The 16,526-nt window shown below is 49.1% G+C and overlaps 1 protein-coding gene across 5 annotated transcripts in view; it reads left to right on the top strand.

The window, feature by feature from the left end:
• The window catches only part of VGLL4 (vestigial like family member 4), a 163,443-nt gene that overhangs the window by 133,997 nt on the left and 12,920 nt on the right, over nucleotides 1-16,526 (top strand). Inside the window, exon 1 of one of the 5 annotated variants that reach the window (XM_045384722.2) lies at nucleotides 2,890-2,960. The exons of the other annotated variants lie outside the window; for them this stretch is intronic. Coding sequence (XP_045240657.1) covers nucleotides 2,947-2,960 — 14 coding nt within the window. The 5' untranslated portion in view covers nucleotides 2,890-2,946. Of the gene's footprint in view, nucleotides 1-2,889; nucleotides 2,961-16,526 lie in introns of those variants that run through there. 5 annotated transcript variants of the gene reach the window in all.

Here is a 16,526-nt window from a genome sequence, read left to right as displayed (position 1 = left end):
GAGACTGGGTTTCACTATGTTGGCCAGGGTGGTGTCGAACTCCTGACCTCAAGTGATCTGCCCGCCTCAGCCTCCCAAAGTGCTAGGATAACAGACATGAGCCACCGTGCCCAGCCCAGTGAAGTCTCTTGACCGTGAAAACTGGTAGCATTTAAGTGTGTGTTGGGGCATGTTTTAGTTTTTAGCAGCATGTTTGACTTATAATAAAAATGTTCTTGGGATTTTGACTTGATGTTAATAACTCCTTAATGGAGCTGTGATTGGAGGATGGTATGTATGTAGGACCTAGGAAGGTGACCAGGTTGTGACACTTGGAGCCAGTGGTGGTGGTGGATCCCTGGGTGCTGGGAGAGGGCAGAAGGCAGGCTCTGGTGAGAGGCTGCACATGGACCCATCCCGGGCGCCTTCTGCCTCCTGAAGCCCAGATGCCGGGGTCCACTTCATTTTTTATTTTTTTCTTCTTTTCAAGGATTGGTTGTTCAGCATTTTTTCATTTCCAAGAAATATCACAGTATCTTTCCAGTAAGTTGCCCCTTTTTCCTTAAGCTAGGTTTGTTTTCTGTTGCTTATAACCAAAAGAAGTTGTTAACAAATACAGATATTTGGGTTGTTTACATCGTTTTACTGTCTTTTGCAGAACTTCGAATATCTCCATCCTTCTCCCATCTCATATATTCTCACTTTTATAGAAGTGGAATTTCTGGGTCAGAGGTCTCCATTTCTGTTTTCGCGGGTGTGTTCTGCCAGCTTCACTCCGTACGGTGTGCTGATCTGTCCCCACCAGCAACTGTATGCATTTGTCTCTCTTTCGGCATCATCCACAGGTGACTGCTACCATTTATTCATTTATGTAATAATACTTGCAAGTTTCTTAGGGAGAAACATTTATTTTTTTGTTTGTTTGTTTGGTTTTTTTTTTTTTTCCTGCTACTAGAGAACTTGAATGATCTTTTCATATCCTTATTGGCCATTTGCATTTCTTCTTCTGTGACTGTGATGTTTATACCTGTCTTTTTTTGTAAATTAGAATATTCATCTTCTTTCTCTTGATATGTTACGACTCTTCATATTAAGGATGCTCTGTCAAATGCGTGGGGAAAATAAGTAATGTTATTTGCTTTTCAGCATTATTTACTGTGTTTTTGAAATATAGATTTTTAAAATTTGGATGTGGTCAAATCATTAAATCTTTTATTTAATGGAAAAGCCTTGTCAAATGTTCTGGAAAGGACTGAAATGTATTGCGTTAACACCTGGCCAGGGTGTGTCATGATGGTAGAATGATCATATGTGTTTAATACACGTCTGCCGTGGAACGGAGGGAAGCTTCTTGTTTGTGTGTCATCGCTTCGTCCGTCCATCCCCCCAAACCTCTCCTGAGGGCCTCCTGGGTTGGAGGTGCTGGGGAGACATGAGTATGCTTGTGGGGTCAGCCCTGGGTGGAGAGGAAGTTAACTCGGCCGGAGAAGGTTTCTGCCATGGTGATGGGCAGGAATGTGGCCATCCTTGGCGGAGCTGAGGGGGCTGTGGCCACTGTCTCCCAGAGGCACGTCTGGAATGGGGGCATCGTCATCATGACGAGAGTCACTCCTTCCCGGGTTGTCTTCTTTTTTTGTCCTCTTTTTCTCAGCTGGTCCTCTCCAGGATATTTTTCACTCTCACGCTGAGCTTTTAGAGAATTTGATAGTCTCTTGTTGAGTACCATTAGTAAGCTCTGAAACCAGAAAAGTTTAAATTCTGCTTTTATTTAACCATTTTACCAGATGTTTCCTGTGGCTTGACAGATGTACCATTTACTAGAAAGTTACACTCCTGAGATTTGGAATGTTATGGACACTGTTGCTATAGACAGTGATTCTGTCAGGGCAGGATTTGGAAGACAATTTTGACATCATTTTTGGGTTGAAGATGTGTTTTTCACCAGAACAGAAATGCTATTTTCATAATCTGCTTTTATCTTGTCTTTTATAATTTGAACCTCTGGTTTATAAAATACTGTATCTGGTTGATCAGAGTTTATTCTTATAAATACCATGGTGCTTCCATTGGTGGTACTTTCTGAAAGCAGCTGGGCCTGGGTATATCAGGGTCTTGTTTGTAAAACTGACCTGGGTATAAAAGAACTCAGGTAGTGGGCAGGTGGAAATTTAAATTGGGCTGAAAATCTGATGCTTCACTTCTCTGGGCTACTTGATGCTGGCATATGGCTAAGACATCTGCAGACTTGGCAACTTCTTGCACCCACCTATAAGTTCACCAAGACAAACCTAGAATGGTTGCGGCACCTTCGCTTGTCCAGTGCCTGGAGTCTGCATCTGTGGCAGCCTGAGTCCTAAGAGAAAAGCCTCTCACCTAAGATTCTGCCGGTGGAAGGGAGGCAGAAGGAAGTTGCTTCCTGCAGTGCAGGAGTGAGACTGTAGTTGCGGCTGCAGCAGAGGAGAACAGGGGATTTCCGGCGTTCCTTCTCTGAGGGGCCGGCTGCGGCCCTGCTGTGGAGTCGCATGCATCTTGCCTTCGGAGCGCCTCCACTTCTGCAGCAACCTTCCTCTCCTGTGTTTTCTTTAGCCTTATTTTGGAGTTTTATAAAAGCCTTATGTTATGGAAGATGGAGAAACAAAGAAAGAGGAAATCGCATGCTGTAATTCTGACAGCAAATCTATTTTCTTACCAAATGGAACTGTAATGATGCGTGTAGCGTTTTGGCAAGGCACCTTCTGTAAATAAACCCTCCCAGGAGTTCCTGACCTACCCCAGGACCCATAGGAAACTTTCCTTGCAGTGCAGGGGGCAAGCAGGCCCCGTACCTCGCAACCCTCGTTTCAGGGGGGACTTTTATTCTGACAGGCGCCCGCCCATCCAGTTTTGTGCCTGGGACTGCTTGCCAAGTTTGTGAGGCCCAAGGCTTTCTTGTGGGAGGACGCTGGGCTGTCTTCATGCTCTTTGGCAATGATTAAAGTGAGGTTAGTACCAAGAACCCTTTCATTTTATTCCCTTATCCTTGCTTTTTCAAACCAGATGGCAACCCTGTATTTTCAGCTGTAATTAATTTAAGCTGCGAGACAGCAAGTGCTGGGAGAGGTAGTCTTTGCTTAGAAGGGACAGCAGTGATTTTCCTTCTCATCCCTCCCTTCTCCCCAAACGCCACCTTGTCCCAATCAGATTTGTGCCCTGTACAGTTTCTCCTAAGCGGGGACTGGAAGGGGAGAGAGGGCTGCTGAGAGCAGCTGCCGCATGGCTGCCCGTGGGAGCTGGAAGGGTTAAGGCACACTAGTGATTGTTTCCCTCATGGATTGGAAGTAACCAAGTTTCAGGTGATGGCTGTCATGTGACCGCCTCTAGACAATGGTGCATAGTTTGGCTGCTGATTCGGGGAGTACAGGGTGCTTTTTCTTCCCACTCAGTCCAGCTGCCAAGATCGCCTCCAAAAGGGGGTATGTTTTAGGTTTAACATTTATTCTTAAAGAAAATTACAAGGGAAATAAAAGCACTTGGCCGCAGTTGGAGTCTGGAGGGTTTGACCTCAGCTATTTGACCACTTCCCTCCATGGAGATTTTACTTGAGTCCCTCCTCTGTAAGTTGCCTTAGAGTGCAGGACCAATTAGAGATTGGGAGATCTTCCACATTTAATAGAAAATGAAGGCTTTTGTTTCATCTCTCAGTAACTTGTAAAGTCACTCCACAGAATAGCCTCTCCTCCCACCCTTTTGTCCCCTCCTTGTTCCGAATGAAACTGGGTTGAAAATGGAGAGTGGAGTAAGTGACTGCTTGAGGGCCGGGTGTGTAAGTGTGCTCACCTGCCTGCACAGATGAGGACCCCCCGGGTTTTAGTTTCATCATTCGAGAAATGCACTTTCTGGCCATGGCTGGGCACGGTGGCTCACGTCCCAGAACTTTGGGAGGCCGAGGCAGGCAGATCACCTGAGGTCAGGAGTTCGAGACCAGCCTGATCAACATGGTGAAACCCCGTCTCTACTAAAAATATACAAATTAGCTGGGCGTAGTGGCGCACACCTATAATCCCAACTACTTGGGAGGCTGAGGCAGGAGAATCACTTGAACCAGGAGGCAGAGGTTGCAGTGAGCTGAGATTGTGCCACTGCATGCCAGCCTGGGTGACAGAGCAAAACTCTTACTTTTTTTTTAAAAAAGGAGTTGCAGATTGAAGAGGATCTATTAACATAATGTATATGCAAAGCACTTTGTGACACTGTACACCAATGTTATACAAATGGTCAATATGTATTGCTGTTGTTAACATTAGCCATCCTCTGATGACTTGAAACAATTTTTAAAGGTTCACAGTGAGAAATGAGAACCACAAATATGTAGCTTATAAGTCTCCAAAATGCTCACTGTTGATTACAACATCACTGACTGCAGTGGGCCCCTTGTGTGCCCAGGTTTGCTGGATTTAGTGAGCTGGGTGGTGGATATTCTTTGTTGATGTAACTTTTATGTCCAGTGTTTACATTATTCATGAAAATTCATTTCTCTCATGAACCACTTGGGCTGTTTTCACAAAGGCTTACAATTTCAGTTATTATTGTGGACGAGATCCATCCTTTTGGAAACCTTTTGTTTTTCTCTAGTAGAGAGGGCCAAACGTGAAATGAAAAATGCATCCTGTACTTCCCACCTCCTTTACTACCAATGGTGTGTTGAAAATTAAACAGAATTATCATATAATGCAGCAGTTCCACTTATACGCACGAAATGACTGAAAGCAGAGACTTGAACAGACACGTGCACACCCATGTTCATAGCGGCATCATTCACAATAGCCAAAAGGTGGAAACCACCAGGCGTCCCTCACCAGACGAATGGAGAAACCACATGTGGTCTGTACGACAGCGGAATATTACTCAGCCTTAAAAAGGAAGGAGATCCGGACCCGTGCCACCACATAGATGGAGCTTGTGTAAGCCAGTCACGGAAAGACAAATGTTGGATGATTCCACCGACATGAGGTTCCTAGAGCAGTGAAAGTCCTGGAAGATAGAATGGTGGTTCCAGGGGCTGCAAGGAGGAGGAAATGAGAGGTGGGTGTTTAATGAGTGCAGAGTTTGGGAAGAGGACACAGTTCTGGAGACGGATGGTGTGGTTGGCAGCACAACATACCAGTGTACTTACTGTCACTGAAAAGTGGTGAATTTTATGTATATAGTACTTTACCATAGTAAAAAAAAAATACTGAGAACTGTGATGATCAACTTCAGGTCAACTGAATAAACGTTAATGAGTCAATTGTGTGTGAATCCTTTATATTCCATACTCACCTGGGGTGACTGAGGCTGTGAAGGAGAGTCAGGCAGCTTGGAGGGCAGACCAAGCTCCAGGCATACAGTATTTGGTGCCTAATAATAGAGAGATGTGATGCGTGATGACCACTGGGGGTGGTGATTTTCATTGAATTTAAAGAGTAGGTAAGAGTCACCATTACCATCTGGATTGGAAGCCGTCGTACAAAGGAAAGGTGCATGAAACTTGGGGTGCCGGGGGAGGGTGCTTTTGAATTCTCCGGAGGCATTATTTGAATCATCAACTCGGGAGTTTGGGAGAAGAGATGCCACTTCAGTGATGAATGGAATGATTGAACCCCCTTCCCCCACTTTCTTTTCAGGCTTCCACACTGCACACTCCACAGACGAACACTTCTGGGTGAAATATGATTTTATAGCCAGGGGATTGCATCTAGATGTGAGGGATGATACAGTGAAGCTCAGTAGACAGCTTAGTTCTGAATTGTTTGCAGAATTTGAAGATGAGACTATTTGAAAAGAAGTGCAGTTTTATAACTCAGATCAATGAAATAGGCTCTCAGTACTGTTTTTTCCCATCCCGTGGGGACTCTGCTTTATTTGTCATTAGGGTGTCAATTGTCAGTAAAGCAGTAGCCTTGCTAAGCACCTGGAGGTCCTGAAAACAATTTTTTCTTTAAGTAATTTAAATCTTATTTCTGTAATGCAGTCTGGTTTTTTTTTTCTTTTCTTTTTTTTTTTTTAGAAAATTAGCTTGGCCAACCCTTTCCCCCTAGTTGAGGAAAGATGGCGCACAGCCCTGACTACCTGGGTGCTGAGAGGTAGTTCATGTTGCGAATTAACACACGACGTGATTGGCTCTCGGAAGGAAGGCCCTTATGGTCTATTGTTACTTTAAAGAATATACAGTAGATGCCTCAAAATCTTCTACTAGATGAGCATTTAATCACTTCATATACTCAATACTCAAATTTTCAATGGGTGTGTAATAATTTAGCTCCATAGTTTTTTTTTTTTTTTTTTTTTGGGCAGAGTTTCTGAGTTCAGTCAGGGTAGATCAGTAACTTTAAGAGGAAAACCAGGTTTAAAATTTTTACTTAGTGCCGAATGAATTTATTGAACCAGAGGTCTTCCTGTAGTAGGGAGAAGTGCGCAAAATGATTTCAAACTGGTTCCTACCAACCTTAGGGCTGGACCGTGGGAAGGCAGCTGGCATTCAGGCAGTTGTGGCCACGCACCCGCGTGTGGGGAGGAGGAGACTGCCACACACCACGTGACGCAGAAAGGAAGTCTGATTATTTGTCTCCGATATGCCTGCATGCACTCATTCATGTCTGGTCTTTAGCCAGTATGGGGTCACAAAGCTGAAATAACGGGAAAAAAAGAATGGGAGACTTTGATGCGGCCACACTGTGCAACATGGGTGTGGAAGTGCCTGTTGGCATCTTGGGTTGTTTTGAGGGAAGGATAGTACTGGTGACTGCAGGTCTTGGAATAATCCTGACGTTGAAGGTTAGTTTTTGTTAGACTGTCTGCCCTGGTTTTTGGTTCAGAAACGTGCCACGATAAATTAAAGGGAGGGAGTCCTTGCCTGTGTGCCCTATTTCCATAGGCTGCTTCTGGAGTGTGACCCTCTTAAATATGGATGTTCACTTGTGGAGTGTGCCCCGTGGGTGACAGTTTGGAGACGGGGTTTCACCATGCCAGGCTGGTCTTGAACTGGCCTCAAGTGATCCGCCCGCCTTAGTCTCCCAAAGTGTTGGGATTACAGGCATGAGCCACCACACCTGGCCAGTAAACAGTTTTATAAAATTTTCCAGGAATTTGCTGCATAATATGGAGTAAAAACTAAGAGTGAGCCTTCAAAAGAATTTGAAGTTATGAAAGATGACAGTGCCAGTCAGAAGAAGGAGAGAGGGAACAGAGGAAGGTGTCCTCAGACTACTCGTTTCTAGTGGGTTGGCACTGGCCGGGGCTGTCCTCGGGTTTCTCCAGGAGCCCCAGGGCCATGGATGGCCCAGCCCTGGGTCACCCAGCTTCATGAGTTCCTCTGTCTGACTCTAACCTGCTGGTGCTGGTTTCTCCTGAGAATTTGTTTAGATTTGGTTGGCTCATTCATAAAATAGTGTGTGCCAGGCACTGTTCTAGACACTGACTTACGGACACCTCTGAGCAGCCTACCGAGCAATCACTGTTCCCGTTTGGTTCCCTCCAGGCGTGTCTAGAGGGAAGGTGTCTTCTCTGCTAACCTTGAGTTGGCGGGTGGACCCTCTCTCCATCCTCCGCCTTCCTGAGGTGGGCATCGGAGGCCGTGGGTCCTGCCCTCCACTTTTCCAGCACAGGGAAGGCCTTTCCAGCGGAGCTCAGAGTCAGATTGAGGGTGTGGGGTGGAGTGAAGTAGCAGGGAGAACGGGACGTCTGGGTCGACTAGCACTGGGTGGTCTTAGTGGTCAAATGCCTTTTCTTCACTCCTCCTCTAGCCCTCGCCCCAGCTGTCTCCAGTAGTCCCCGGAGGATGGCCAGGCAGGATGGCGACATGCTGATGCCTCTGCTGCTGTGCAGAGACCGTCGTCTCTCCCAGGGTTTTGTCCACCTCGGACACTGCAGCTCAGTGAGGAAGGAAAGACAGAGGGTTTTCATCCCTTCTATGATACAGGGATTCTGTTTAATGTCAAAAAATATGATAGCGGTTGTATTTTTAACATATTCCTTGAGAGATTACATAATGACAAAAACAACTACAAATGAGCAGCAGTAGGAATTTTAAATTATTTTCCATGTTATTAATCTCAGCAACATCTCCATTCATTTGAAAACTCTAATGTGGGACACATCTGTTTTGCCTGTAAACAGTGCTTAGCGTGCACATGGATTCCTGCCCCATCTGAATTAAGTTCGGGGGGTCCTGGGCGCAGGTGGGCATCCACTACTGGCCATGCTCTCACAACTACTTCCCTGGCAACAGTTGCTAACGTGGGGGCAGGTGAGATGCTTCACCGGTCATGTTCTCAGCCATGACCTGTTTCTCAAATGTCAGTTTTTCTTAAAAAACTAAAGCTAATAATGGAAAACACGTGTAGACAGTTGTGGTTAAAGAAAACTGGTACCTTGTTTACATAGAGTTGAGCTATTCAGAAACGTGACCTGAGGATGTGGGCAACCTGGACGTGCTCCACGCTGCTGGCCAACATTTCCGTGAGTCCTGCCTCTCTAGAGGCGCCCGGTCTGGAAAGCCTGCACACATCCCCAGGCGAAGAGGGTCTCTGAATGCTGGAACTGGATATGGGAAAGTTGCAGGGGTTGGCCCCGAACTCACTCAGAACCTGTTTGCTCTGACTTTACGCCTCATTGTAGCCAAACCAGCCACCTGGCTTTTTGGGCCACCATAGGGAGAATGGAAAGATGGAGGCTACCAGCAGCAGCATTTCCGACAGGTCTCTAACTGAAATCACTTAGAGTTTCTCTGCTAAGGCTGACATTTCGGGTGTCTGGGATCTTCCTTTAAGCGGCTGCTGCTGGGTAAGTGCGCACTGTGCTTCCGGACCCGCCAGGTTTCCCAAGTGCCTTCCGTCCCTTGCACAGATCTGAGGACTGATTGTGCTCAAGGAAAGGAGGGACCCACTTTGCCCTCGGAGCTCTTTCCAGCCTCAAGGTGAGAGAGGGGCAGCCTCACACACGATGCAGATTCCGGCTGAGCTGCCGGAGGGAGTCCAGAAGAAGCTTGAAGGCTGGAGTATGTGGAGATGCTGTCGATGCTGATTTAATGACTGTCACTCTTGAGCGCACCGTGACTGGAAACCCTCGGCGCAGTTAGAGCCACAGAGTCCACACTGACAGGAGAGCAGCAGAAGTGGACACCCATTTGCTCTCTCAACACTCAGTGCGACCACCTTCCCTCCAGCACCACAGACCCCAGCTGCTTTTGAACCCTCCGAGCAGTGCCAGGGACCCGAGTCCCTGCTCTGCCACCTGCCAGCCACATGGCCCTGGGCAGATCCCTCCACCTCTCAACCCACTTCCCTCAGTGTAAAGTGGGAGTGGGGGGTTGGCACGAGTGTTGAAGAAGAGAGGAGGAAGTGCAATAGTCATGAAAAGATCTGCAGCTTTATTCTTTCATCCTCCCCAAACACCGCCGAGCCAAAAGGTTTTGGATGGTAACTCGGCTGACAAGCTTCTCCCTCTTGTATGTAGGCACATGTAAGATGGAGCTCTTTCTCCTGGCTTCCTGAACCGATTTGGGGGCAGCCAACCCTCCAGCTTTATATATATATTTGTTGTTGTTGTTGAATTGACAGTAATTGTACATGTTCATGGGGTACATAGTGAAGTTTTGACACGTGTCATGTAGAGTGATGAGCTCAGGGTGCTTAGCCTTCATCATCAAACATTTATCATTTTTTTGTGCTGGGGACATCCAATATGTGGATGTTGTTTGAAACTATGCAGTGTATTATTGTTAACTGCAGTCACCCTACAGTGGTCTAGGTGACCATAGTGCTGGAACTTACTCCTCCTTCCTGGCTGTAATTTTGTATCCTTTAGCAGATCTCCGCAGCCCCTACCTTCTCCCTACCCTTCCCAGCCTCTGGAACCCTCAGCTTCTTACTGGCAGGTCTGGGCTGACCTGGCCTCCCCAGCTCTGGTCTCTGCTTGGACTGTCATTGTGTGGTGCTTGTGCAGTGCCTCAGGACAACAGGCGTACAGGACAGGTGCCCGAGGCCCAGTGGATCTCAGGACCTCTCTTTAAATGTCCAGAGGAATCTTGAAAAACTTTCAGGTTGATCATAGATAAAGCAGAAGAAACATGGGTGTGGCAAATATCTAAAGCCATATAAAGCAAGGCAGCGGGTGGGTACGGCCTGGGGAATTGTATTAGTTTGGTAGGGCTGCCATAACACAGAGCCACAAACTGGGTGGCTTAACAAAAATGTATTGTCTCACCATTCCTGGAGGCTGGACGCCTGAGATCAAGGTGTCAGCAGGGCTGGCTCCTTCTGAGGGCTATGGGGAGCGTCTGTGCAGGCCTATCTCTCAGCTGCTGGTGGCTTCTGGCATTCCATGGCTTGTCGATGATGCTCTTATATCTTCACATCTTCTTCCCGCCATATGTGTCTGTCATTGTATCCAGATTTCCCATGTTTTCTAATAGGACACAAGTCATACTAGATTAGCGCACACCCTCATAACCACAGCTTACTTGGTCTTCGGTAAAGACCCTATTTCAAATAAGCTCACAGTCAGAGAACCTAGGGGGTTAGGACTTCAGTGTCTTTTCAGGGGGACACAATTCAACCCATTACAGAAATTAAAGGCAATCCACAAAATAAAGTAGAATGGTCAACAAGTGTATGAAAAGATGCTCCATTGCCGGGGTAACTGAAGAAATGCAAATTAAAGCAACAAGAAGGAGTGATTTCATGCCAGGAGAATGGCAGAAATCCACAGGCTGCCAAGGCTGGATGTCACCGAGGACACAGCAGCAGCAGCGGTCAGCCACGGCCATCAGAGGGACACCAAAGTGGATGGCCGCCTTGGGAAGGTTTCTGGTCACATGTGTTGAAGTCGAAGGTGGATGACCTGCAAATACTGACCTGAGAGAATGTCAGAAGCCCTGGTCCCCAGCACCAGGAGACATGTCTGAGGACTTAAGCACCACGGTCCTTCCTCCCTCCCTCCCTCCCTCCCTCCCTCCCTCCCTCCTTCCCTCCCTCCCTCCCTCCCTCCTTCCCTCCCTCCCTCCTTCCTTCCTTCCTTCCTCTCTCCCTCCTTCCCTCCCATCCCCGTCCCATCCCTGTCCCCTCCCCCTCCCCTCCCCCTCCCTTCCCCCCTCCCCCTCCCTTCCCCCCTCCCCCCTTCCCTCCCTCCCTTCGTTTTTTTTTGTTTGTTTTTTTTGTTTGTTTGTTTGTTTTTTTGAGATGGAGTCTTGCTGTGTTGCCTAGGTTGGAGTTCAATGGCTCAATCTTGGCTCACTGCAACCTCCGAATCCAGGTTCAGGTGATCCTCCTGCCTCAGCCTCTGGAGTAGCTGGGATTACAGGCGCCCACCACCAAGCCCACCTAATTTTTGTATTTTTAGTAGAGAGGGTTTCGCCATGTTGGTCAGGCTGGTCTCAAACTCCTGACCTCAGGTGATCCACCTGCCTCAGCCTCCCAGAGTGCTGGATTACGGGTGTGAGCCACTGCGCCTGACCTGTGGGGGCCATTTTCATAAGGAAAAAACCAAAGAGTGCCCAGGCACTGGGGGGTCAGTAAAGGAACGGGTACATATGCAGTGGTGTATTTGTATGGAGGAATACCATGGAGCAGGCAGATATCATGGATAAGCCAGGTCTCTGTTGGAACATGGGTAGAGCTCCAAGACCACACGAGGGAAAGACACAATTGTACAAGACACACGGTGTTCTGGCATGCTGGAGTGTGAAGCATGCTACGGATGTGTGCTTCCAGACACATCCATGGGTGGCCAGAGGACGACAGCCAGGTAGCAGGAGGCACCAAATACAAAACAGGATGCCCATGGGGATGAAGAGAGGGGAACGGGACTGAGAAGGGCCTGCAGCAGGGACCTCATGCGTCTGCATGTTCTGCTGCTTTCATCATGGCCAGAGGAAAGAAAAGGCCCAAAGCAAATATGAGAGTGCATTTTCATTTGCTAGTTCTGAGTAGTAGGTACACAGGTCTTTGTATTTTCCTCTCTCCTGGAAAATGGAAAGGCTTTGGAGCCAGTCCAGTATATATTGGAATTTTTGTACTAGTTTTGTAAACTTTGAAAAGTTACTTAGCCTCTCTGAAGCTCAGTTTATTTATTTGTAAAAAGGAGATGATGCTTATTTTGCAGCGGGGCAGTGAATTTACTAAGATAAGGCCTAGCATATGATTGGGCATGTCCTTCAGTAAATGAGAGCTGATGATAATAAAGATAGTCAACATCAATCACTTACTCAGAGATTCCCCAGCTCTTTTTCTGAGACAGGGTCTCACTCTGTCACTTGGGCTGGAATACAGTGGTGCAGATCTCAGCTCACTGCAACCTCCACCTCCTGGGCTCAGGTGATCCTCCCACCTCAGCCTCCAGAGTAGCTGGGGCCGCAGGTACGTGACACCACGCCCAGATAATTTTTCTATTTTTAGTAGAGACAGGGTTTTGCCATGTTTCCCAGGCTGGTCTTGAATTCCTAGGCTAAAGCCATCTGCTAACTTCATCCTCCCAAAGTGGTGGGATTACAGGTGTGAGCCACTGTGCCCGGCCAATATGCTTCTCACAGCTGTCTCGTGATAGATGGAGCAAATGAGTCCTGTGTTGCCTGGTCGATGGAGTCGATTTCTGAAATCTGAACCAGCCAAAAGAGGGACACTACCTTTGTGGGGAGTATTTTATTTTTATTTTCTGAGGCAGGGTCTCACCCTGTTGCCCAGGCTGCAGTGCAGTGGCTCTGTCATGGCTCACTGTAGCCTTAACTTCCCCCCGGGCTCCAGCCATCCTCCCGAGTAGCTGGGATTGCAGGCTCCTACCACCATGCCCAGCTAATTTTTATATTTTTTGTGGAGACGGGATTTCGCCATGTTGCCCAGGCCGGTCTCGAACTCCTGGGCCTACGCAGTCCACCTACCTTGGCCTCCCAAAGTGCTGGGATTACAGGCATGAGTCGCTGCGCCTGGCCCCTTTGTGGAGAATTAATGGGGGAGACGTTCTGTGGGCAGACGGCTGTGGCAGCCATGCTGGCTGTGGCAGCATTCACACTCGCGTTTGATTCCCTTGACTTTTTGGTGGCTTTTTCTCAGTTATTAAACAATGTTAAGCTATGGCAGTAGTTGCTGACGCATAGAAGGTAGAGACAGTCTCTGCCCTTGTCCCTGCTGGCGAGGGTGGGCCCCACTGTTGAAGCCAGGAGCCTCAAGGTCATATCTGTCTTCAGGACAGTCTGAATGTTGGTATCTTCCCAACTTTTTCCTGCCCACGACACACTTCTTGCCATTTGTACCTAGGAGGGTGTCTCTGCCTCGGCCTCCGCCACCTCTGCAAACATCGTCTCACCCAGGCCTTCCTTTGCAACCACCTCCCCCGCTTCCCGTCTAAAATTGGCACAGAGGAGTGACGCGGCTTGACCAGGATGTCTCGGGGACACACCCAGGCACCTTGTTGCTCGCTGGGAAGCAGTGAACTCTCCCACTCACAAGGGGAGAGAAGCCACAGTGCTGAGTTCCTTGGGGGACATTTAGAAGCAGGGAGGAGGTGAGGAGGACAACAGAAGTTGGAGGAAGGAACTGAAGGGAGAAGACATCTCACCACTGTTTATGCCCAACATTTAAATGTTCCCTAAATTCTGCTTTTTCAGAGAAAAGTCTTTTCCACCAGTCATTTTCTCCGAAATCTCCTTAACTCCCTTGTCATTTGCCACAAATGCTGTTAACTGGACTCATACATACTATGTGAACCTTAATGATTCATTTACTCTATGGACAGTTATTAGAACATCTGGTATGTGGTCACCCGTGTGGAGCCAAGGAGATTAGGACATGGGGGCTGCAGTGTCAGCCCTCCCAGGAGTGCACGGTCCAGCCAGGGATCAGGGTCCCCTGGGAGCTGTGCCTCAGGCGCTTACTGACTGAGAAAGCCAGCTAGGCGGGACTGTCTGGGGACAGGCCTTGGCAGCCGGCATCTCCGCACTGCTCCTTCCCTGTGGCTCTGTAGTTGGGGCGGGAAGGTGGGTGGAAACGGTGCTGGTGAGTGGGAAAGGCCTCCTGGAAGCTTGGGATGGAGCTGGGAGGTGATGGAGAGTCTCTTGGTGGTCCTGGTGTGACGACATGCCACAGGGCTGATGTCTGTGGTGGGCAGTCTGTCTGGGCAAAGCCTTCATCTTCTCCACCTTGGCCATCTCTTCTGTAAAACTGGAATGGGCTGACCTGCCCTGTACACAACAGAAACCCCAGGGGGCAGCAGGTAAAGGTTGGGAGGAAGTTCTTTCTATAGTATTCAGGTAAAATTTTATTATTTAAAAAGTTGTGGTAAATTAGCAGAGCATACAGCTGACCACTTTCACCAGGTTTAAGGGCACCGTTCAGTGGCATTAAGTCTGTTTTCTGAGGAAGCTTTTTAAGATTAAAGATGTGCTAGCAATCTTACTTATTTAAAGACAGGATCTTGCTCTGTCACCCAGGCTAAAGTGCAGTGGCGTGACCATGGCTCGCTGTAGCCTCCACCTCCTGGGCCCAAGCGATCCTCCCACCTCAGCCTCCAGGTAGCTGGGACCACAGGTGCGTGCCACCATGCCCGGCCAGCAACCTCATTATGATGTGTTAAGACTGTGTGGGCATCCGGCTGTCCTGCCAGTTCTCAGAGGTCAGATTCTCCTGTAACTGCTGCGGTGGGAGGGAGAGGACGAAAGGGCTGGAGATGGGGCTGTGTCCCGGCCCACTCACTGGCCCACTGCTGGCCCCTCCTTCGAGTCTCTGTCTCCGGCTGGACTCTGGTACTTGGGGGATGTCTCTGCACAGCCTTCAGTCTGCTTCTGCCAGGCACCGCCTGGCATAGGGATGGGCTGCTTTGCTGCCTCAGGATGGTGTTTTGTGGGAGGCCAGGGCCCAAGGCTGCCCTGGGCCTCATCTCTGTCACCGGGTGGGAGCACCTGCCCTGCCATGGTGCCCAGGGGCCTTTGGGGACCCCAGAATATATCGTCAAAATATCTTCTACCCATACCCCCTCCTCAGGCAGAAGAACTCAGACTCAGATCAGTGTAGCTCGCGGCGGTCCGTGGTGAATGAAGCGCAGTGCAGGCTCAGAACGTCAGGTGATGGGGCTGGGGGCTGAGCATCCTGGAGCGTGTTTGTTGGAGGGCGGGAAGCTCATTTTAATGTTGGAGGGCGGGAAACTCATTTTAATGAGTATCAAACATGCAGTGCACTTTTTTCACGTGATGGATTCTTTCAGTGTCACTGCTTGGAATCTGGTTTACTTTTCCCCAAATATGATACACATTCTTGGTTTCTCAGCTTAGAGAGCATGTGGCCTTCAGTCCTCAGAAAACTCTGTCCTAGATGATAGTGTCGTAGGCCTCTCTTCCCCCACCCCCTTTCCATCTTTCTGTCCGTGGGCAGCTGGCAGTGGAAGTACCTGCCTAGGATGGGGATGAGGCCCGGGTCAAGGCCGGGTGCCGTGCAGCCTCAGCGGCTCTGACGGGCCTGGCACGGAGCCAGTCGGAGTCCTTTGGGTGCTTGCGGGGATGCAGTGGGCTCTCTCGGGCACAGTCCTGACCAGGAGCAGAGGTGACTCCCATCTCCCGGGCAGGATGCATGTGGTTTTCTGCCGTCCTGGGGAGCACATGACGCCTGGGAAGCAGTGGCTGGGAGGTGAATCACCGGGGGGAGCAGGGCCTAGAAAACAATGTCTGTCTTGAAGCTCCGGGAACCAGGAAAATGAGCTGGAAATGTGAGTAATGTATAATTTTACTAAAATTAACCAGCCAGTTCTCTGGGCCTTTTCTCGCTGTTTTCAGTGTCTTTGTCTGACCCGTAGTGCCCACTGTGCTGTGTTCCATGGACCATCTTTCCGGTTAGTGCGCCTGGAAGTCCCCTTCTCCCCGCTGCCCTGCGTAGGGTAGGCATGCAGTGGGGCTATGGGAGCACAGATGGTGGATTTAGGTGCGGGGCTGCCCTGTCCTTACCTCTGCCCTGGCAGCTGGCGGCCCTGGCACCCCTCTCCTCTGTGATGTGGTCTCCAAGTCATGCTTGGATTTCCTGAGGCGCCACTGAGTCTTCCACGTGACTGTGCCGTGCCCCTAGGACGTAAGGTGCGAGGGGTGGGCAATGCCTTATGTGCCCCGACCTTGGCTTTGGACATGGGCAGACGCGGCCTGAGCTTTAGGCTGCTCCTCCTTGCCACCCGGGGGTGTCTTTATCCTTGGACTTCTGTCTTTATCCTCGGACCTCGCCTGGAGCCAGAGCCGTCACTTGGGAGCTGCAGCCCCTCCCGGGCCTTTCTGTCCCTGCTAGATTGTAAGCCCGTGAGAAGGCAGGGCTGTGGCTTCCTTTCTGTAACCTCCACAGAACAGAGACTCAGCTAGCACTGGCTGAGTGAGCGGAAGTCTAAATTCAGAGGCACACCATGTCTGAGGCGCTCCTGAATCCGTGACATGAGCCCCCAGGTCTGTGCACTTCGTGAAGTGGCCCGTGGAAGTATCAGTGAGGAGGAGAGAAGCCATTCACTCATGTCGTTAACAATGAAATTGTGTCTTTATCTGAATTTGGAAGGGAGCGGGACACTGCAGATGA

The sequence above is a fragment of the Macaca fascicularis genome, chromosome 2 (assembly GCF_037993035.2).
Source record: "Macaca fascicularis isolate 582-1 chromosome 2, T2T-MFA8v1.1".
Classification (NCBI taxonomy): domain Eukaryota; kingdom Metazoa; phylum Chordata; class Mammalia; order Primates; family Cercopithecidae; genus Macaca; species Macaca fascicularis.
This window is presented reverse-complemented; position numbering and strand designations above follow the sequence as displayed.